This window comes from Myxine glutinosa, chromosome 1, assembly GCF_964187855.1.
Source record: "Myxine glutinosa chromosome 1, kmMyxGlut1.1, whole genome shotgun sequence".
NCBI classification, from domain to species: Eukaryota; Metazoa; Chordata; class Myxini; order Myxiniformes; family Myxinidae; genus Myxine; species Myxine glutinosa.
In genome coordinates this window covers 235,004,863-235,028,935 of record NC_136261.1, presented here as the reverse complement: position 1 = coordinate 235,028,935, position 24,073 = coordinate 235,004,863, and the positions used below count along the sequence as shown (strand labels likewise).

The following is a 24,073-nucleotide window of genomic DNA, read 5'->3' as shown; positions in this document are numbered from 1 at the left end:
ATGTGCTCTGGACAGATGAGTCAAAGGTAGAGCTATTTGGCCACAGTACCAGAAGACAATTTTGGCGAAAACCAAAGACAGCATTTGACCACAAGAACCTGATACCAACTGTAAAGCATGGTGGTGGAAATATTATGGTTTGGGGCAGCTTTGCTGCATCAGGGTCTGGGCAGCTCACAATCATAGAATCCACTATTAATTCTTCATTGTACCAGAGGGTGCTTGAGGATAATGTGAGGCCATCTGTCGGAATGTTGAAGCTCAACCGAAGGTGGACCTTGCAACATGACAATGACCCTAAACATACCAGTATATCCACCAAGGAATGGCTGAAAAGAAAGAAATGGAGGGTTGTGGAATGGCCAAGTCAAAGCCCAGATCTAAATCCCATCGAGATGTTGTGGGGGGATTTGAAACGAGCTGTGCATGCAAGAAACCCCTCAAACATCGCACAGCTGAAAGAATTCTGCATGGAGGAGTGGGAAAAAAATTCTCCCAGTCGATGTCAGAGACTGGTAGACAGTTATAAGAAATGCCTACTTGAGGTTGTTTCTGCCAAAGGGGGCAATACCACCTATTAGAGCCAAGGGTGTACTTACTTTTTCCACATACGAAATTTGCATATATGTTTATTTAAATTATACAATGGACTACAAAATGTAAATGTTTCATGATATTTGTTATATCATATCACCTTTATCTATCAATATTGTTGAAATGAAGATCAAATAGCTGTATGTTGAAATATGTTGAAAAAGTCAAAACCTTACATGGGGTGTACTTACTCTTTCACGTGACTGTACATACAGTGGTGAGTAAACGTTTGTAAATCCTTTAGAATTTCCTGTATTTCTGCATAAATTTGACTGAAAATGGGATCAGATCTTCATCTAAGTCCTAATAAAAGATAAAGCGAACCTTATTAAACAAATAGCACACAAAAAGTCTACTTTTTCAATTATTTATTGATCAAAATTATCTAACATTCAATTTCTTTGTTGGGAAAAGTATGTGAACCTCAACGTTAATCAGCTCAATTAAGGGGGGTAATTACAGTCAGGTTCTTCAATCAATGGGATGATAATCAGGAGTGAGTTTGGGTAGCCCTGTCCTATATGAAAAACATAAACTTTGTTTGTCACCATCAAAGTCTGGTCTTCACCACACAGGTTTGTCGAAGCGTGTCATGCTCCGATCAAAAGAGATTTCAGAGGAACTCAGAAAAAGAGTTGTTGATGCTCATCGGTCTGGAAAGGGTTACAAAACCATTTCTGAAGATGTTGGGCTCCATCAATCCACAGTCAGGTAGATAGTGTACAAATGGGAAAAAAATTCAACACCATTGTTACTCTTTTCATGGAGCGGTCTTCCAATGAAAATCACTCCAAGAGCAAGGCGTACAATAATCCAAGAAGTCACAAAGAACCCCAGGGTAACATATAAGGATCTGCACGCCTCTCGTGTATTGGCTAATGCTAGTATTTATCAGTCCACCATCAGGAAAACACTGAACAATAATGGTGTACATGGGAGGATAGTAAGGAGGAAATCGCTGCTCTCCAAGAAGAACATTGCTGCCCATCTCAAGTTTACCAAAGACCACCTGGATGATCCAGAAGGTTATTGGAAAAATGTTCTGTGGACAGATGAGTCGAAAGTGGAACTTTTCGGCTTAAATGAGAAACATTATGTTTGGCGAAAACCAAACACTGCATTCCAACATAAGAACCTCATCCCAACCATGAAGCATGGTGGTGGGAGTATCATGGTTTGGGCTGCTTTGCTGCCCCAGGACCCAGACAGCTTGCCATCATCGATGGGATGGAACCATGAATTCTGGATTTTACCAGCAAATTATACAGGAGAATGTCAGGGCATCTGTCCGTGAGCTGAAGCTTAACAGAAAGTGGGTCATGCAGCAAGACAATGATCCTAAACACCCAAGTAAATCTACAACAGAATGGTTGAAGCAGAAGAAATTTTGCATTTTTGGAGTGGCCAAGTCAAGGTCCAGACCTTAACCCAATCGGAATGTTGTGGCAGAACCAGTAGTGAGCAGTTCATGCAAGAAAACCACAAATATCTGAGTTGAAACAGTTCTGTAAGTTGGAATGGGGCAAGATTCCTCCAAGCTGATGTACAGGACTGATCAAGAGTTCCAGGAAATGTTTGGTTGAAGTTATTGCTGCTCAAGGGGATGCTACCAGTTAGGGAATGTAAAGGTTCACATACTTTTTCCAACAAATAGATTGAATGTTGGATCATTTTGCTCAATAAATTAATGAAAAAGATTTTTTTTTTTTTTTTAGAGAAACCCTGAGGAAAAAGGGTGTAAAAACAGACACCGTTTGCTGGTGTGGAGGATGACTGTGACATCGTCAGGCCAAAAGACAACACTTGAGAAAGGGCAGATGAGCTCACGAATGTAGCCAACGGCCATCTACTAAGGAGATGGTGCCACCTAAAAAACACCCATCCAGATTGGACATGTTTGAGTCATAACAAAGGCCTTTAAAAAATAGTATGTGCTGCTTCCTTGCTTGACATTCAGCATTTGAAAGGATAGAGCATGGACAATCTCCAATGGTTGGCATCCAAGGGGAGGAGGAAATGCCCCGCTGAGTGAAGTGAGAAAAGCGGCGCCATTGTTATGATGTTACTGCTACCCAGAGTATGCCGGGAAGTGGTGTGAGTGCGTGTGCGTGCGCGTGCGCGTGCTGGCTCCATTACGAGCCTTCGACCATGTTTAAAAAAAGAAAAGTCAAATACTAATTGAATGCCCACACTTTATGATTAGAAGATGAACAGGAGCACAGTCCACTGTCCAGCCAGCTGATGATAATTTTCACTGATTTGTTATCCAACCAAAGCTGTCCATATACAAGTGGTATAAAGCTTAGACATTCACTGTGGTACGAATGTTAAGGTCAGGCAGTTTTGCTGTGCATTGTTAGTTGTTTTATAAATACAATAATTGCTGCCAGGCTTGAAATACCACAGATAATCATGTAGAAATTAATCATTTGACTGGTGAGATATACTGCATAGGAAATAATACTGTCACATTCCACATGTGTCAGGACTGCATGTAAAACTGGCTCGATCATAACTACAGAAGTGCATGAGGTAAAAAGCCAAAATTCCGAAAGTGATGTTAAGTATCTAGAATGTGCTATTTATTTAACAGGTAATGATCTTGGTGAATGACTTTGTAAATAACGGGGGTTTTGGACCCAACTATTTTTCTCGTCGACATAAACAAACATCTTTCAATCATGGCAAGTCTTAGTCTCACTCTGTCATTCCAAATCTCCTCTTTAAGTGCCCACAGTATATACATTTATTCCAAATACAGACCACAATAACCTACGATCATAAATGTGAAAAAACATAGGGTCACAAAAAAACAATACCCCTGGTGCTCACCTGGTATAATAAACAGTATAATACAATGACGAAAGGTATTTTAAACCAATTTAAATGGTTGTTAGAAGACAGTGCAGTATGTGGAATCATACAAACATGATCATAAGACTTTAAACAAACAAAGAAGAAAATACCTATTTTGGGGGGCAACTCCCCTCGCCCGTAGACCACCAAAGCGGATGATTTTTTTTTAATGCCGTGAACAAACTTTTGTACATCACTGGTGGTGAAGGTTGTGGTCAAGTTTCATCGAAATTGTGTGTAGTTTCTGTGAAAAAAGAAAATTCCTATTTTGGGGGGTCAAACCTGGATCCACTTTGACCCTGGTAAACCCCCTTAGACCTCGATTTTTTTTAATGCCGTGAACAAACTTTAGTCACAACACAACAAATAGAATTTGGTCGCAATCCCATCAGCGGTTTCGGAGAAGACGTTGCAAGTGAAGAAGACGGACGGACGGACGGACGGACTGACTGACTGACCGCGCCATCGCATAATCTCCCCGGAACTTCGTTCCAGGTGAGCTAATAATACAAGCGTGGTGGTGGTGGTGCTGGTGTTCAGGTGAGGTTGAGGAGATGGCTGGGATTAAAGGGGGTGATGAAATGAGTACTGAAGATGGGTCTGGGAAAGGGAATTTTGGGTACATTAGTGAATATGATGGCAAGATTGCTACGTAATATAATTACCTTTATTGCATACTCGTGGGTACTCCTGCCTTCGAGGCAGTGTCCTTCTCGGCCCACTGGTCTGCCACAATTTTGAAATGATCCAAATAACAAGACCGATGAGAAATCCCCCCAAAAAGGTTTTTAAGTTTTGTTAAAAATATTTTGCAGAAAACCTAATTAGGGACCCCTGAGCGTAGACCTTGAAAATTTGGTATCGATGAGCCCAATGGTCTCGGAGTAGTTACCAGACAAACATTCATACAGACACTGCTCTGTTTTTTACATTAGAAGACTATCTGCGTGTTTGATTTAAGGAACTTATTGTGCATGTTTTGCTTTGTCCATGAACGTTTGCACAATGAACATAGAATGGTGATTAAGTAATTGTTTTTTTTTCGTATTTTTCTTTTCTTATTTCTCCTCAACTACTGACTTAGTGAAGTTTTTCTCTTTTGGGTGTAGACTGCTTGTGAACCTAACTCAACCAGCTGTGGTTTGGTTTGGTAAAGTGCCCACGGACGTGACTGGCCGGCAACATTATATCACAATGACCTCCCACCTCCAGGATTACAAGGAGGTATGTTTAATGTGGACATCAGCAAAGAGGGATAGTGTGTGAGTAAACATTTCTTCGTGAAGTACGTGCAAGTTAAGTTGTATCTTAATTTTCCTATTGGATTTTACCAAAATGTTTCATTTGCTTGATGGTTCTCGTGGTTTTGTCTTTATTTGCAGGCATTTGCTGATAATAAAGTAATTTCCGTTCTGGCAGAGAAGCTTTACGAGTTGCTTCAACTGGTATGTAATTCTGACTTGTTTAAAAGAATCCCAACGTTTTGTTAATCTCACCCATTCCTGATGGGATGGGAGAGGCTGTTTTGATCGTGTGAATGTGTGAGCTGTCTGCACACAGATCTACTTCAATATAGATCACTCGTTCTCTTTTCTACTGGAACTTGTCTTCTACTGGAAAAAAATTGAGACATGGCTCATTGTAAAGAACTCTCCATGGGGAATAAAATATGTGAATGATTATGTCATAGATGCCTCCATTATGACGTTATAATCCGACAAGTGCAAAACGTGATCGGATCAAGATGAAATTTCTTGAGCATCATCTAAGGATAAATTGGTGGAGAAAAAAAAAATGATGACGTCATCGGTCACGTGGTTCGGCCGCCATATTTGTTTTAACACAAAAGCCTTAAAAACCACTGAAAACACATCCTGGCGAGTGTCTGCAATCTCTGATTACTCTTTCTAGTTGCTTTTGACTTTTGCACAGCATTTGCTCATGAATAAAACTTTGGAAATTCCATGTGAACCGAATGTATCAAATTTAATTTTTGTTTGATGGTTTCGAAATCGATTGAAGTCATGCCAGGGCTTGTTTGAATATTGCACCAAGTACGAGGATATGACTCAATGTAAATTAATGTTTGGCAAACTGTGGGGGGGGGGGAGAAATCTCAAGCATGGGGGTCTCTATTTCCAATTAATGAAATTGCCAAGCATGTGGTTGAAGCAAAATGGAGATATCAACATCTGAACTTTATTCCAATCGGTTACTGTCCATCCACTTGTTTTGAATGAATGCTTGTTATGCATGCATGGTTTCCAAATGTGAGCTAGTACAGTAATTCCTCACTTAGTGCTCAGGATGCCTTCCTGGAGAAGAGAGCACGAATTGAAAATTTGCTAAAAGGGGTCGATATACCATTGTTTATATGGAGATGCATTCATGACAGCACATGACATTTATGTCTATATCATTATGTTTGTGTTTATTTATGTTTAATATTTAAACATAAACATAATATCATTTATGTTTATGATTTATGTCATTCATGACATTTATGTCTTACACATGAGAGCTTCATTAGGGTATCGGTAATCACCCTAATAATAACACAGATGGTAACCATATTATTTAAAATATAAAAAGAACAATTTTTTTTACTGTAATAGTACCAGTAAGTATTTGCAAAACCAGAAAATATGCAGAAACATCAACAAATAAAAATAATTGCCGTCGCTCCTATTCCGCTCCTACATGGCGGCGCTGGTGGACGAGGTGGGAGATCATCCTGCTGCAAAATGAAGGCGAAGTACACAGCGCTGATTGGCTCAAAGTATTGTTTTTGTGCTTGTGATGTATATATATTGTCGTGCAAATCCCTCCGGTTAATACCAGGGACCGCGGAAGACCGAACGGATTTAACGGAGGCGACAACCAACTCTGATTCGGCTATAAAACGCGGGAAGAGGAAGGGAAGAGGAAGAAGCGGGAAAAGCGCTTACCTGGAGCGCGCCGACTGCAGCTCCGGTCCTGTTGGGAATTAACGAACTCGAACACCGAAGATTTAATGTACAAAAATAGAGATTTATTTCACGGAACCCGAAACGATGAAACGCGACGATGAATAAATAAAGAGCCTAAATTGGGATCCCACACACCTCACTTCAAATATGCCACACAGGAATGAATTACGAAAATAACTGTCCGTCGTGTACGTGCGAAATGTGGTGCGTCTTAACCCTCCGTCGTTCAACACGGCCCCATCCGGCTCCAAGTTCCGGGTCGATCGCACACGAGGCCCCGCCCGCTCAGCACCAAAAGCACCGAGCACCGCTCCAAGCACCACGAAGATAGCGAACCAACGACCACCAAGGACCTCCCAAGACCAAGAAGGAAAGCACAGAGATCACAAGACGTCGTGCAGCGTCAAGACAGCCAGAGCGCAAGAGAGCCAGAGGGTGCAGCGCAAGAGGGAAAATGTCGCCCGGCACGCCCTTTTATAATCTGGGTCCACTCTCCTCCCATGTTCCCTTTTGCTGGCGCCCTCTCATTGGCCGAGTGCCTCCCGCACCGGTATTGCTCGCCCTGATTGGCTGGAGGTTCGCGCCTTCCGCGCCAACCAATCACACGTTCCCTGTAGCGTGGTTATAGCTCGTGTCACTCGATGTTGCTAGGGCTGCCAGAGGTGCGGCTGGCGGCAGCCACCCAGCGGTGCCCCGATCTGGCTTCTTGCCTGTTTTTTCCAAAGTCATGGTGAGGGAGGGGAATTTAATTACTGTGTGCACTAAAGGGCCTATCTAAGTATTTATATGTGCATGCATTGCCATAAGGGACAAAGGTTTGGCGACGGGGGGACGATGAACAAAGGAATCTTATCCATAATCCCTGGACTATTTAGCACGCCCTGCTCCCCCATAGCGGGGACATCAATACAGCTTATCCCGACAAACCGGACTACACATGGAACTTATTACAGGGTGGATTCCCTATCGTGACAGTCGAATACCTACCTATACAGATCTACCTGACTCTAGATATTCCTCTACCCCCCCCAGACATAACTATATACAGTGAAACCTTGACTTACGAGTGCACCAACTTACGAGTTTTCCGAGATACGAGCCGGCGCTCGGTCGATTTTTTGCTTTGTGATGCGAGCCGAGATCTGAGTTACGAGCGAGTGAGCTTACGCCACCCGCCACTAGGTGGCCCAGCGAGCGTTCAGTTCACGTGGTTATCTTGCCGTGCAAGCATCTCTGCCGTATCGCTGTTGCTTTGTTTTCGCATTTTGTTTATTTTGGAAAATTTCTTAGTTTTAACCATGGGTCCTAAGAAATTGAGTGCCAAGGGCAGTGCTGAGAAGAAGAAAAGGATGATGTGCTTGGATATAAAACACGTAATCGTCGAAAAACATGAGCGAGGTGTGCGTGTTGTCGACTTGGCGAGGTAGTACTTCTACGATATGTACGATTTTGAAGCAGGAGTCGATAAAGGCTATAACGCCAGCCAAGGGCGTTAAGATTATTTCAAAGCTCCGGACCTCTGTCCATGAAGAGATGGAGAAGTTGTTGTTTGTGTGGTTGACAGTGTCAGTAAATACAGTGAGTAAATACAGTGAGGAGTGTGAGTAAATACACTTAATAAAACCAGTTTATTTCTTTACATTCTCTTTTATTATGTACAGTATATACGAGGTCGTGCTTGTTTATACATTATTTGTTATTTATAAAGTACATTTTTCTTATTTAAAAACACGTAACAAAAAAAATTGGTGTGGTTTTTGGGGGGCTGGAACGGATTAATAGCATTTCAATTCATTTTAATGGGGAAATTTAATTTGAGAAACGAGCAAATTGAGTTACGAGCTCGGTCACAGAACGAATTAAGCTCGTAAGTCAAGGTTTCACTGTATATATATATATATATATATATATATATATATATATATATATATATATATATATATATATATATATACACACACACACACACACACACACACACACACACACACACACACACACACACACACATACAGGGCGAGTCAAAAGTAGCGCCCGATTTCAGTTTTTTCGGCTGTCAGATTATTTCTGGGATATCATGTTGTTAATAATGTTGTTGTTAATAATAATTGTTAACAATAAATATGGTTAATATTGTTAATAATAAATAATTGTTAATAAATAGAAATCGGGCACTACTTTTGACTCGCCCTGTATATATACAACAACAGGCATTTTAAGGCCATTTTCCCTGCAAGAGCGGGGGTTAGCCTTGCGGTCCCCATGACAATCTTCTCCATTTTGCCCTATTTCCTGCATCTCCCCTTGTTAACCCCCTTGCCCGCATTTCTTCTTCGACCATCTTTAGCCAAGTCTTTCTCGGTCTTCCCTGTCCTCTACTTCCTTCTACATTCATTTCCATCACTCTTCTCAACCAGTCACTTTCATCCTTCCTGAACACATGACCAAACCATCTCAAACTGTTTCTCTTCACAGCATCCATCACAGGCTCTATTCCCATCATCTTTCACAATTCATCATTTGTCTTCCTCTCTCTCAACGATACTCCACACATCCACCGAACCATTCGCATTTCCACCCTTTCCAGCCTTCGTTGCTGCTCCACATTCATTACCCATGTCTCGCTCCCATAAATCATAACACTTCTCACACATGCAGCATACACCTTTCCCTTCAGCTTCAATGACACTCCCCTCCTCATCAGCATGCCACTCAGTTCCCGAAACTTCTTCCATGCACATCTCACTCTAGCAACCGTTGCCGAGTCTGATCCACCTTCTCCATTCAGCATGTCTCCTAGGTAGCAAAATGTTTTCACATCTTCCAGCTTCACGTCGTCTCCAAGATCCAACTCAACATTTCCTCCATCTGCAGCTCCTGTGCACACCTTACACTTGAATGTAGCTGCCACACTGGTTAATGACCCTCTCAAACCACTACATTTTTGATGAACCCACTCAGCGCACATTGTACTTTGAATGGACACCTGCACATTGTACACCTGAAAGGATTAGTGTTCATGAAAATGCTAAGAATCATCGGGAGTGCTTCACACAGTGGAAAGAAATGGAAAGAAATTTCGCTGAAAACAGAGGAGTTATTGACGCGGAACTTCAGTCACAGATTGAGAAGGAAAAGCAGAAGTGGCATGAAATCTTGACGAGAATCCTTCACTGCATAAAATTCCTTGCGACTCAGAACCTGGCTTTGCAAGGACACAGGGGGTCACTTCAGCTGGACGACTACTCCAATGTGGGAAATTTCCTTGGCTTACTGAAACTACTGGCCATCTTTGGCCCTGTCATGAAAGAACACCTCACTCATGTGGAAAGTCATCCTGGATCCACGTCTTATCTTTCACCGGGTGTCCAGAACGAATTCATCCACATGATGGCATCCACTGTTCGCCAGAGTTTACTGAGAAGCATTCTTAAAGCCAAGTACTATGGTCTCATGTTTGACTCGACTCCTGATCAGGCACACCGTGAGCATATGTCAGAAGTAGTGAGGTGCGTTGAAGTTGATTTTGAGAGGAAAACAGTCCGTGTTAGAGAGTCCTTCCTTGGTTTTATCCAGATAAGCCAGAAGGATGCTGAGAGCTTGGTTGAAGACATCTTGAAACAGCTAGAGAAGGACGAAATGCAGCTGCAAGATTGTCGGTCACAGTGCTATGACAACGCTGCTGTGATGGCTGGACACAGAAGTGGTGTTCATCAAAGAATAAGTGAGAAAAACAACCTGGCAGTGTTTGTGAATTGCGACAATCACTCACTCAACTTGGTGGGTGTACATGCAGCCTGTACATGCAGCCTGCGTGACGGGTTTTATAGGCCACACCCTCAAGCCTACGCGAACGTTCTCTCCACGCCCTCGCAAAGCCAAACCCCTCGTTCTTGGTTGGTCGGCAAGGGCTGGCTCACTCCTCCCCTCTATGACGAGGTGGAGACACGCCTTTCTTCTCCGAGATTACCTCGTGGCCAATGGAGGCAAGTGCAGCAAACCCAGCAAACCTGGTACTTTGAAGATGCCATGGGGGCATCGGAGGGATCCTATCTTATTTAATTGACGCAACGCAATGAATTAGTGGACCACAGAGCCTTATACTGACATTTACTAAGGACATAACTAATGAGGGAAATCTATGATTTGCTACGTGTGTGCGATGGCCTAACTACGGACGACCTTTGATCTTTATACTACAGAGGGTGATATTTACAACAAGTTTTACATCAAATTACACACACAATTCCCAAATCCCCAACAATATATACATATATACATATATATATATATTGTTACGGACGCGGTTTAGATGTTATTTTTGACCGAGCGGTGGTGTATTACCGCGACCTAACAGTTATTCCCCGACTAGACCCCGATTCCACCCAGACGTTGACCAAATCGCGCTATGCCAAATCAATGATAGAAAGGACACGACGACTGGGAAAGAGGAAACGACGCAAGGGGGTACAGTTCTCAAGACCTCCGGAGGAGGGTGTAATTACAGTGGTGGAGAAAAGGGGTAGATTACAAGGTAGTGAGGTAAAGACACAGAAGAGATAGGCACTTAATTACAGTCTTATCTTATCCCAGACAGACCACAGACAAACGGAACAAGGCTGACTTACACAGGGATTGATGGCAGGGAAGGACAGGTAGTTCGATAGCACAAGGTGCACCTTGGCTCGGGGACAGGATCAAGCACGGTCCAAGAGATGCAGGGAGGCCTCACAGCGCTCGGAGGTGGCGTCTTTCTTTCTCCAAGCTCAGCGCGCATCTGACGTCACCTCCCTCTTCCTGCGCATGCTCAGCGGGGAGTGACATGCCCTCGGCTGGTTGGCTCCGCCCCAGATGGGACCGGTCCGCCGCTTCCATTGGGTGCGGGGGTTACCGCGCGCCGCCCTTGACGAGGAGCTGACAGGGAGCCCCTATTTGGTAACCCCGTCGAGCACATGTTCGATGGCGGCTCGTTGGGAAGGCCTCATGCCCTCCCAACACCCCCTACCAACCAAGCCGGAGTGAGGACGCACACTCCCTGTGCACGCCGCCGCCGTTGCTGTTGTTGTTGTTGCTGAACCGTGAGGAAGAGCTGCGGGGAGGTATTGGGAGGTCCTAAACTTCCTAACGGTGCCATACAATCACATTCTGGTGCAACGAAGGGTCAGAATTAATGGAAACGAGTCCTTAACTGACATAGACTAAGAATAACTAGCAAGGTGTCCTATAGTTGTCTTACATGAGATGCGGTGAACCTGGGCACGACATTTAATGGGGGAAATAGGGGGAGGTCGGGTCTACAGAGTGTTGTTTACAGAAAATGGGACTAGGGAATGGGGGATTGGGGATAGTTGGGAAGTATTGAGGAAATAGGGGAATATTTACAAGCGGATATGGATGGATGCAAATCCCATATCCGCAACAATATCATATATATAATATATATACGCACACACAAGATATTGTGCTTGCGCCTTATATTGATTGCTTCACCGCGATATGCAAGCTATTGTGCTCGTGCCTTATCACTCAGCTTTGCTGTGGCAAATGTTGGATGTTTTGACTTTAGCAAAAGGGCATAGTAGGATGCAACTAATCAGCCCATGATGCTAAATAAGAGCATAGTGCGAGTTATCTACTTCAGGGGCGTTAAGTTTATAGTGCAGATATGCTATTTGCTTTGTTCAGCTGGATCAAAAGATGACATCATGAATATAATAAATTCCTGACATGATGAATTGCACAGATGTTTTTGCCAGTAGCTGGAACAAGCCTGACCCTCGTGCTTGGATTGAATTGTAATTTCCACAGAAATGGGAGGAAAGGCAGGAAGAAGACTCGCTGCTCACAGAGAGACTGTTGCTGCTCGTCAGAAATGTTCTGCACATCCCTCCCAACCCTACAGACAAAGGAGTAGGTTTCAGAACCCTCGTTTGCAAGATTGAGCTGTTTCCACTGAAATTGCTAACCCATTAATTACGTTTAGGTTTCTGCTGGCTCAACGGTTTTTTGTTTTTCAATGAAAGTTGTGAAGTGAAAATGTTCGTATTGATCAAATCTATTAATTGTCAATTTTTTCTCATATGAACTTGGTTTCGCTGTTATGAAGCAAGTGGATAGGTATTCGTGAGTAAGGAAAATTCTTCTTCTTAATTATCCCTTTTCCACCAGTTACCCTCGCCAGAGGTATGCATTTGAGTCCATTTGCATTGCATTGCATTGCATTGCAAAATTATGCATTTGAGTCCATTTGTTTGTTTTTCTATCTATCTGTCTGTTTGTTTGTTTGTTTGGTTTTTTTGTTTTTCCGCACAGAATAAATACGATTTTCTCTGCAACTGTTGGGCCGATTGACAGGAAATTTTCACCATAGGTGCAACTCCACCTGTATAATTTTTTTATGGCAATTATGACATCACACGTTACGTGGTATAGGCGCCATCTTGGAAAAACCGAAAGAAAATTGCGCCTCTATATCTCCAAAAGCGCTGCATCGAAAAAATTGAGACATGGCTCATTGTAAAGAACTCTCCATGTGGAATAACATATGTTAATGATGACATCATAGGTCCCTCCATTATGACGTCATAATTCGACAAGTACAAAACTTCATCCGATCAAGATGGAATTTCTTGAGCATCATCTCGGGATAAAGTGGTGAAGAAAAAAAACAAAAAACAATGACGTTATCGGTCACGTGGATAGGCCGCCATATTTGTTTTAGCACAAAAAGCCTTAAAAAAAAAAACCCACCTAAAACACGTCTTGGTGAGGGTCTGCAGTCTTTGATTGCTCTTTCTTGTTTCCTCTGTTATATAACCTTTTGAATAGTCTGCTTGTGTGTGCGCATATATGCATGTGTCTTGTCGCATGCTCAGGAATCGAGACTACCCTCAGCAAACACTGATAATGACTGCCAAAAGGGCCGCAACCATACCCCAAGCCAAGGAGCTGGTGGCAGCCCGGATTTCTAGCAGTTGGAGGAAACAGGCCCATTACCCAAATATTAATGAAACACGACTCATGCCGCAATGTTGGTGAGAGAAAACTAATTCCTTATTTACAATTTACACAATTTTCCAAAATTATGCAGATTACCTTAACCTTTTAAGGACCAAGGGACACATACAGTCCCGTGAAAAAGTAAGTACACCCCATGTAAAGTGTTGACTTTTTCAACATATTTCAACATATTTCAACATACAGCTATTTGATCTTCATTTCAACAATATTGATAGATAAAGGTGATATAATATAACAAATATCATGAAACATTTACATTTTGTAGTCCATTGTATAATTTAAATAAACCTAAATGCAAATTTCGCATGTGGAAAAAGTAAGTACACACCATGAAATGTTTTTTAAAATCTTTTTAACATATGTGGACATATCAATATTTGATCTTCATTTAAACAGTATCTATAGATAAAGGTCCCTGGTGTTGGGCTAGCGGCTAGGGTGCTGGCTTAGGATCCTAGGATCCTGGGTTCGAATCCCAGTCAATCGCTGAATTAACGCCAGGGGGGTTGACTCAGCCTGTCATCCTTCCGAGGTCGGCTAATTGAGTACCAGTTCACTGGTAATTCCCTGCTTGTCGTTAAAGGCGGCAAAAAGGGTTGGCGTCAGGAAGGGCATCCGGCCGTAAAACATTGCTTCAAAAAGGGGACCGAAAAACAACAACAACCACAGTTCCCGAAAAAGGCCAACCCCCGCTTGCGGGGAAAAAATGGCCTCTAAAGGTGGTTTTTTATAGATAAAGGTGATCTAATTGAACAAAAACAATGAAAAATTGACTTTGCAATAATTTATTCAACAAAAAATTGTTGCACAGCATGCACAATTGCATGCACAGCTCGTTTCAAATCCCCCCACAACATCTCGATGGGATTTAGATCCGTGCTTTGACTTGGCCATTCCAGAACCCTCCATTTCTTTCTTTTCAGCCATTCCTTGGTGGATTTACTGGTATGTTTATGGTCATTGTCATGTTGCAAGGTCCACCTTTGGTTGAGCTTCAACTTTCTGACAGATGGCCTCGCATTATCCTCAAACACCCTCTGGTACAATGAAGAATTCATAGTGGATTCTATGATGGTGAGCTGCCCAGGCCCTGATGCAGAAAAGCTGCCCCAAACCATAATATTTCCACCACCATGCTTTACAGTTGGTATCAGGTTCTTGTGGTCAAATGCTGTCTTTGGTTTTCGCCAAACATGTCTTCTGGTACTGTGGCCAATTAGCTCTACCTTTGACTCATCTGTCCAGAGCACATTGTTCCAGAAGTGCTTGTCTTTGCCTAGGTGTTCATTGGCAAACTTTAGTCTTGCCCTGATGTTCTTTCTGGACAACAAAGGTTTCCTCCTGGCACACCTCCCATGTAGATCAAATTTGTGCAGCCTCTTTCTAATGGTAGACTCGTGCACTTTGACATCAACAGTGGCAAGAGCTACCTGTAGGTCCCGTGATGACATTCTGGAGTTCTTTGAGACTTCTTTCAGCATCTTGCGGTCTGCTCTCGGGCTGAACTTGCTGGGGCGGCCTGGCCTGAACAAGTTGGCAGTTGTTTGGAATCTTCTTCACTTGTAGATGATCTTCCGGACAGTCGAATGATTGATTTCAAATTGTTTGGAGATCTTTTTATATCCCTTCCCAGACTCTTAGGCATCTATAACCTTCTTTCTGAAGGCCTCAGAGAGCTCTTTTGATCTAGGCATGGTGACGCCGCACACTTAAACAACAAAGAGCAAACCAAACTAAATGTCTGAGGTTTAAATAAGACATGTTCCTCCAAGATCCTCTTTAACAATGTTCTAATCATTTGCACCTGAGCTGGTGCACCTGATTCTAATTTTAGGTATTTGAAGTTGTGATAAATGTAGGGGTGTACTTACTTTTTCCACATGCGAAATTTGCATTTATGTTTATTTAAATTATACAATGCACTACAAAATGTAAATGTTTCATGATATTTGTTATATTATATCACCTTTATCTCTCAATATTGTTGAAATGAAGATCAAATAGCTGTATGTTGAAATATGTTGAAAAAGTCAAAACTTTACATGGGGTGTACTTACTTTTCACGTGACTGTATGTCCCTTAACTTTAAAGTGGTGTATCTCTTGATATTTTTCTTGCAATTTTAGATTACTTTATGTTTGTGCATTGGCAAACATTGTAGCTTACATTGGGTAAGAGCTTTTGTTGTTTCCATAATTTTATGTCGTTGTTGATAAGAAAAACTTGTAGTTTTTGTCATACACACTCCTGAATTTCAATAAAAGAATTGAAAGTTAGCCAAACTAAAAATAAAATTGGACTTTTATCTCAATATTACTTTCAAGATACTTGTGGTCCTCAAATGGTTAAAACTACCCTTAACTCAGCCTTAGCACAGAGAGTTCACAAAATGCATCAGCACAACCTCTGACATCTGAAGCCACTGCAGCCATCACAGTATGCTGGTTCTTTGAGCAGATGTTTGTATCAAACACTTGCTGATGGACTTGATGGTGTTGTAGTAAGCAGTAGAAGCAGTTATTAATATACAATACAGTAAGGCCATTGTGAAGCAGCAAATGAACCAATACCAATCAGTGTAGAGTAATGGTGTTATACTTTGCCACTTCTATGCAAAGCATACCGGGTTGGACCCACATTGTCATCCACAAACAGAGGGACGGTTGAGCCATCAGACCCACAGTAGTACGAGTCCATCTCACCGTGGAGAATTACCAGCATGATGAATTGCTCATCAGAACAGAAAGCTTGCAGGAATATCGATAAGTAGCCAATATTGGCCTCCACTGAGGCTAGGCATCCAACAGACATTGACTTTTTGAAGCCCTTAAAACTTCCTCAATTCAATGGGGAAACTCCCAGAACGAAACACGAAACAGATCCCAGCGAAGCAACCTTAAGATCCCCTATCCTTTGGTGTGATCCTTCCTTTACCTGATTGACAACATCTCGCTTGACCACACTCTCACGTTGACTTCTCTTCACTTCGTCTGTCTCTGATGGCTCGTTCCTTAATGCTCTTTTATGTCCTGTGTTGCGGGCATGCCCTATCTCTCATGGGCCTATCGTATAGCTACTAAACAAAAATTCACATTTTTATAATCGATATGTTTACATGGCATTGAGATAGCCCATGAGTTGTCCTGAACTTTATTTCACATGAAAGGTAACTTTTGACACATTGCTGCTCTCTCACAGGCTGCTTTCGTAACAGCTCTCGATTGATTGTGTTTGCCTGTCTTTTATGTTGGTGTTTAGTTAGTCCATCTCTCTATGGTTTTATTTGTACAGGAGTGATGTGAAAGGTGAGTGTAATTGTTGTAATGGGCCAGATGGTGTTGTGTGCAACATTGGTGTGTTAAACGATTTGCTTCAATCTGCCCTATCCATTGCCAAAGACAAAAATGTCGAGATACGTGTTGCCGGTTCCAATTCCTATTTCATGGACTTTTGCAGGTCTTGGATGAGAACATGAGTGTTCATGACCATGTGCTCTGGGCAGTGCATATGAGTGGCTTGGATGACATTCTGAAGTTCCTTGCGAGCTCACCAACGGAACAGCATTGGGCCCTGCACACGCTCGAGATTGTCAGCTTGATGTTCCGCGAGCAGGCGAGAGAGATCTGCACAAGCATTTGTTGTTTGTCGTTTTAAAATGGAAAAAATTCAACTGTGTATGAATTTGTACTCAAGTTTTAGCATACTGATGTCGTATTCCAAATAACTTATCCTTAGACTTTCTTTTCCACATTTTATTTATAAATGCATATTTAAAACAAATTAAATTGCTACATTTACTGGGAAAAGATGCAACTGGACATACATTTATAATGTGTTTTAAACTTGTTCATGTCATAGTATAATAATAATAATGAGAATAATAATACTAATCCACAACCTTTATATAACGCCATTTAAGCCATTCCAAGGTGCTCCATTCAGCCCAAGCATGCACAATGGCTGCCAACCTATCGTTGTTCGTGCTCTATCTTTTTTTTAATGTGTCAAGCAAGTAAGAAGCATAATACCACTTTTAAAGTCTTTGGTATGATTCCCTTAACTACAGACCTATTCTTGGGTAAAATGCCAGGGGCATAGAAAAGGCCCCTTTATATGGTATGTGCCATGTGGCAAACTATAGAAAAGAAGGGATATTTCATAGCTTATCGAAAATTCCAAACAATACAAAATAAGGGACATTCAAAAAATCTTGTGTGCATGCTGGACTACCCTTGTGTTCTGAGGAGGAACCAAGTAATGCTCTAGAAAAGTTTATTTAAAGAGGTGCCCTCCAGCTGGCAAATAAAATACAGTTACTTCTTCATGCAGGTGTATGAATCAAATTGGCGCCTGTCTGTCTGAAGGATGATTAATGTCACGGCAAAGGGTAGAATCATCAGCAAATATATAAAAGGGGTTTTCAGTCAGATAGATCATTAGTTAGAAATAGGATGAGGACGAGAACATTGCCTTGGGGCACTCCAGCCATGACAGGGAAAGGAGATGAAGAGTTTCCGTCGAGAGCCACATGATGGCTACGAGAGTATATGTTGGCTACAAGTCAGTGAGTCAAGTGTGGAGTTCACCACGGGCAGAGTTTGGAGATCAAGGCAGGATGCCAGACTATCAAAAGCAAGACGTAGATCGAGAGAGACTGCCCTGATTTCATGTCTGACATTGAGGGTCACCATCCATCGTTGGGAGAGTAAGAGCAGCATGGCCAAGGTGGAGTGACCTGGGTCTGAACCCAAAGTGGTGATCTGAGATGAGTGGTGGTCTCATCAGAGGACCCATTAAAAGGTAATTATTTTTAAATCTGAATTTCAGCATCATTATGAGTATTGTATCACATCAAAATTGCTTATTGTATGGAAATCAAGGGAGGAGGCGCAAAAAGCGCACCTGCCCTTTATATAAGTGATCGTTTCTCTGTATGCAGCTTTTACATGGGGACTGAAAATTAGTTTCTCGGCTTCTACTGGTATATTGTAAATATAATTATGCATATATGTATATATGTACACACTTTATACCCTTTTGAAATATTTAAAAAGAAATTTTAATGGCTCAATGGCCTAATGGATAAAGCATCAGACTCACAAGCTGAGGATTGTGGGTTTGAATCCCATCTGGGTTGAATATTTTTTCCCCCTTACTTTTTCAAGTCTTTTATATCATCTTGAATAAAGACTTGTACGATGAACAAATGCATTTTGTTCGTATTTAAAATGCATCTTGTGAAAAATGCCAGGGGCACAGACTCTTCCCTCTCTTCAGACCTTGACAAAATCACAAGCTTGTCAAACACTTGGAATATGTCTTTCAATCCTGAAAAATTTTACGGTCTCACCATCTCTTTCCGAAATTACCGTCTGGAAAACCCTCCCATCTACTGTCTCGACAATCCTCTTGAGTAAGTTTAGTCATTCAAATTTCTGGATCACATTATCAGCCATGATCTTTCTTGGACAAAAACCACATTTTGAAATTTGGCCTTCAAAGCCAGTCGTTGACGGGGCATCCTGCTTCATACAAAGTCCTTATTTGGCATACCTGAACTCATATCCAACTGCATGATCTAAATCCACATCTTGATGGAGTAATGCTCTCCCCTCTCAGCTGGAACCCTTGCCTCATATCTTGCTTCATATGCTCAATGAATACTCTGTCACACATCTCTTTCCGCCCTTTCCCATTTCTATTTTTGCCTTCCTGAGAGTTTGCTTCTGTATCCATATTGTCCAGCCCATGCGTCTTCCCATCACCCTCATTTGTCCCCACCCATTATTTGTCCAAGTCTCCCTCTATTCTGTCCTTCAACTCTGCTGTTGGTATTTCCCCTCTCTGTATTGTTGCTTTTGTTTTGTTGTGTTCTGATCCATTCAGTGTTTTTGCTTCTTCCATGCCCCTTGACCTTGTATACAAATAAAAAGGCTCGGCCGGAGTTTGAACCACCAACCTCCCAGACTCGTAGCAGACACTCTAACCATTGCACCACTGTCTGGTCACTTTTTAAGTAATAAATATTCAAAATAAATTGTGCTTACATTTTCTATAACACATTTTATTTATCGCTGTGTATGACAAAAATTTCATTGCTGTACTAATTTCTTTTTAAATTAAAAGATATTAATCTCTTGTAAATGGTAAGTGCTGCGATTCACTGTTGTTGACATTGTTCACCTTTTGTTTTTACTTTTAATTTTTTTGAGCACTATTTATTTTATCCTCAAATAAAATATATATTCCCTTGTTGGCGTGACAAGTTGAAAATGGCTTCTCGCAACTCATCTGTACTCTTTTGATACTTGCTGTTAAATCGAACGGCTGAGGGAGAATTTTGTAGATTTTGGTCCTTCTAACCTCTATTGTGTTTTAGAATTGGGCATCTCTTATGAGAATTGAAGACATAAGCCCAGTTGCATAAAACGTCCTCGAGGAAAGATTTGAGGATTTACTTCAATATTTCCTCAAGTTTCCCCTTAAGGACATCCTTAATTTGAGGATCATTGCATATTTGAATATTCCTTAAGTTTTCCTTAAAACCTTACTTCAACTCAAGGGAGTACTCCCCACCTCCCCCCAACCCCCCTGCCCCCCATCCTTAAACACCAACCGTTGAGTTTCCAAATGGCGCTCTTCACAGAAATTAGTCACGAAGAGGACAATTATCGCCGTGCAAGACATCGCGAATGTGTTGCAAATGCCGCTAAGCCAGAGACTGATAGAATGCTACTTACGCAGTTGAAAAATTATTGGACATTGTGAAACACAATGAGTGGCGGCACAGTGACCCGGTTAACATTTTCACTCTTTCATGACATCCAGAATATTTTGCTTGGTGTTTCGCATTCATATTTCACGTTTATAATTTCACACTTCCACCATTCTCGGAAAGTTTCCAAACATTTACTGCACGTTTTGCACATTCAAAATAAAATGCTCAATGAGAATCAAATGAATTTTATACAAGAATAATTTTATTCCTCCTTCATCCGGAAGCATGTTCCCCATGCAACGTATAAGTGTGTACGTAGCAATATTATATAAGAAGCACCATTTAAAAGCATCACAAGCGTCACTTCAGTGCCGTCTTGCTTTTGGACGCCTCTTCCTATCCCTAATCTGTTTGGTTGCCTTGCATAGCAGCAGCTCCTAAGGATTTCCTCAACTTTAAGAAATCCTCAAGTAAGGATATCCTTGAGTTGTTTATGGAACAGCCCTTAAGGAAATCCTTCGCTAAGGAATCGCTGTGTACCTTAAAGTAAATCTTTCCTTAAGGAAAAGTGTAGTTTATGTAATTGGGCCATACAATTTATGGAAAAATGTCAACATTTAACTCCTTTCTCCACTTCTGTCACTTCACTTTATTGTCATCTCCCCCAAGAAAATGTAGACAATATGAAGATGGCACAAACGATAATGTGCAACAGAGGAATTGCAATCGGATTATGTTGGATGTTGCATTGTTTGCTGGATACAGCAATAGTTTTCACAGCAAGAGCAATTTCATGAAGGAACATTTGTGGGGTTTTTTTGTTCTCATTGAAAAGAAAACGAATGGTGTGGTGAAAGAAAGATGGTTTGTTGTTCCACAGAGTGCAAGTGTGCTTGTGATGTCTGGAAAACCACGTTCAGAGCAGGAAAAGGCTGAGGCAGTGGCTGAGATCCTTACGATGCATAAACGTGAACAGATGGAAAGACAGCAGAGGCTGCAGTTGATTGGATCCAGGTATGCTCTCAATTGTTTGCCCATCTAACAAAGAAGACCAAATGGCAACTATGTCAAAAATAATTCTGTGTATTGAGTGTCTAAATGTTGTCTTTTTGGGATCTTTGCTTTGCATTCGTTGCAAATAAGAATTTCACATCGTCAGACCTATTAACGATGTTGTTTTTGCATCTTTATGATACCCATATTTTTTATCATAAAATAGACATCATTTAGTCCAGAAAACGGTGCTATTTCTGTTAAGAAAAAGGTGTGTGTGTGTGTGTGTGTGTGTGTGTGTGTGTGTGTGTGTGTGTGTGTGTGTGTGTGTGTGTGTGTGTGTGTGTGTGTGTGTGTGTGTGTGTGTGTGTGTTGTGTCGTGTGTGTGGGTCTTGTGTGTGGGTCTTGTGTGATATGACAATCTCAATAATAGAAAGTCTATCACACCAATTTTGTTGAAATATTTCCAAAAATATATTAACGCTGATTTGCATTTTTTGGCATTATTTTATTGACGCTCTTCCCTCAGATTGTTCCTTTTAACGACATTGCGCTATAATAGTGACGTACCCGGCATTGGCAAATTTTCATTTCAAGTTGATGCAAACGTTTACCTTTTGGTATCATCTTGAAGGTTTGGGTCTGAATAACATTTTTGGTCCGAGTGGACAACGATCAGCCCCCATTGGGGCACTTGGGGGCATAGGGGGTGCCTTAACCCAACGTGAGAGGAATGTGAAAAGTTCAAACTGTTCTAACTTTTGAAACGGATGATCCGATCTGAACATATTTGATAGCAGCTTTGTGATGAAGAGTAGCAACCTCATTTCTAAGTATTTTGCTTCTCGGGGCCACCGTGTTGACGGTATCAGTGTAAATCCATCAAAAAACATGTTATTTTGAGAGACTTTCAGCAATACTTGGGCAAAAAATTTATTTATCATTAAACATGTTACATGGTTTAATAAGTGTTGGGATGAGTTCTGACATTTGACATGAACATGAACTAAACAATATATATGTGAACTAAACAATTTATGAACTAAGCAATATATAAACCACTGCAAAAAATACTCACTATTAGCTGGCTTGGGAACAGTTCTGAGTCATATAGTTAGTACATTTGCACTTGCACAAACGTGTGCATTTCGAGTTAGCCTTCTTGCACTTGCACGACGAACAAGGTTTTGTGCAAGTACATTTTACATCGAGATCGAAGACATCCTTGGCAAGGGGCAACGTCGTCCAAATGGGAATCAGCTCGCTGTCTTTCTCTGTCCATCCATGATTGCTGGGGTTTTGGACAGGCGCCAATGGCGCGTGAGCTGTAGTCCAGATGCTCGCTTGGAAGACACTCCTCTTGACATGTTGGTCCAACGCATCACTCGTATGGGGTATTCTCTCCACGTCCCTAGTCTTATGGCAGGACATCCTCATTCGAACGAGGTCAACGTTGCTGTCGTCGGTGATAGAATCGTTGGAGTACAGCCTGCAGACAAATTGAATCACCACTTCTTTCAACTTTGGTGATATATGAAACGGGGTGCTAGTGATAGTCGCAAATTCTTCCATGAGGGATGGAACTTTGTCCTTCGTCTTGAAGCAGTATTGCTTACCCTTGCATTTGAAAGAAGATGTGCTGTCTGATCCAGTGAACACATGGAAGAGGGCCATGGCTTTACACATTGTCACTCCTAAGCTTGAGGCGATGGTGTTAAGGGAAATCATTTTGGTTGCTTTTCCTGCTTTCAATGAAATCCAGATTTCTGCCGCTGGGTTCACAGCATAGATGTGTTGGAAATTACTTTAAAAGTATTACGACAAAGTCTGTGTCCCCAGTATGAACCATCGCAAGTGAGGAATATTGGAGGGCATGAAGGAGATGTACCAGGACACGAGTGCCTGCCTCCTCATGATTGCATGGTCCCATAGGAGGACCATTCCCTGCAGTGAGGACTTTATCACCTGAAGTAATATAGACACATTTGTCATCTTGCATAAGTTTTGTTGACTGGCATGAGAACAGTTCCTTCTTGTTTTCTGCATTTACCAAAAAATTATGCCATTTTCCCGGGACTTTGGCACGACAAGACACGCGTTGGCGTGTACCCGTTCCTCGTTTTCCCCTTGTGGCCCCTTTGATTGTCATTGTGCGATACTGATCCCAGACAATATCCACTCTCGCTGCTCTTTTCAAGTCATGCTGGATCCTTGGGCAGAAAACCTTGGTGAAATATTCATCGAATGACTTGCCTTGGATGGTTGTACCAGGAAGAGCGTGGATCAGTGCTCACCATCGATAACGATGACCCCATAAACATCCGGTGCCACCAGCTCCTCATCTACTATTGGGTCGGTAGTGGCACTGGCTTCCATAATGCATGGCAATAAATCTGACTTGCTACAGGAGTTGAGAGATCCTTCAGAAGACAGTGCAGGTGGAGATGATGAAGATTCATGGTGGAAAACTTCCTCCAGATTTCCACCTCGGCTCTCAAGCACAACAAATGCTTGTCCATACAACTCTGCCTGTTGTTTGAAGTGCTGCATTTTCCTGTTAAGTGCTGTCTTCGTTTGAGTTTTCTGCTCATGGAACAGCAACAAGTTGTTTTTGTTGATCGGTGCTGTCAGAAGTACGTTATTCAAGCCAAACACATCTTTCCTAAAATTGTCATATTGCTCTTGTCCCTTAGATTCTAGAATACGGACAGAGGCGGCAGCGGACTCGTTGATACACACTTTGTTGTCTAACGTGACCATATCCGCACTGTTCTCCTCAAAGGGATTCCCTCTGCTTAGCAGGACATCCAACAGGTCTGTGACGTGGCACCGAAAAAGGTGCTGAGATGCACATCTTTCCTCGTGATGAGGGAGCTCTTCATCATCATCAGCATCGTCATTTGCGTCAGTAAATTGTTCAACA

At 41.8% G+C, this 24,073-nt stretch overlaps 1 protein-coding gene across 5 annotated transcripts in view; it reads left to right on the top strand.

Annotated features, from left to right (window-relative positions):
* Positions 1–24,073, top strand: part of TIMELESS (timeless circadian regulator) — a 120,752-nt gene that overhangs the window by 8,446 nt on the left and 88,233 nt on the right. For all 5 annotated transcript variants that reach the window (XM_078785145.1, XM_078785146.1, XM_068128690.2 and 2 more), the window contains exons 4-8: positions 4,560–4,674; positions 4,833–4,895; positions 12,228–12,329; positions 16,896–17,051; positions 21,038–21,171. In XM_078785145.1, the coding sequence (XP_078641271.1) occupies positions 4,560–4,674; positions 4,833–4,895; positions 12,228–12,329; positions 16,896–17,051; positions 21,038–21,171 (570 nt within the window). The remainder of the gene's footprint in view (positions 1–4,559; positions 4,675–4,832; positions 4,896–12,227; positions 12,330–16,895; positions 17,052–21,037; positions 21,172–24,073) is intronic.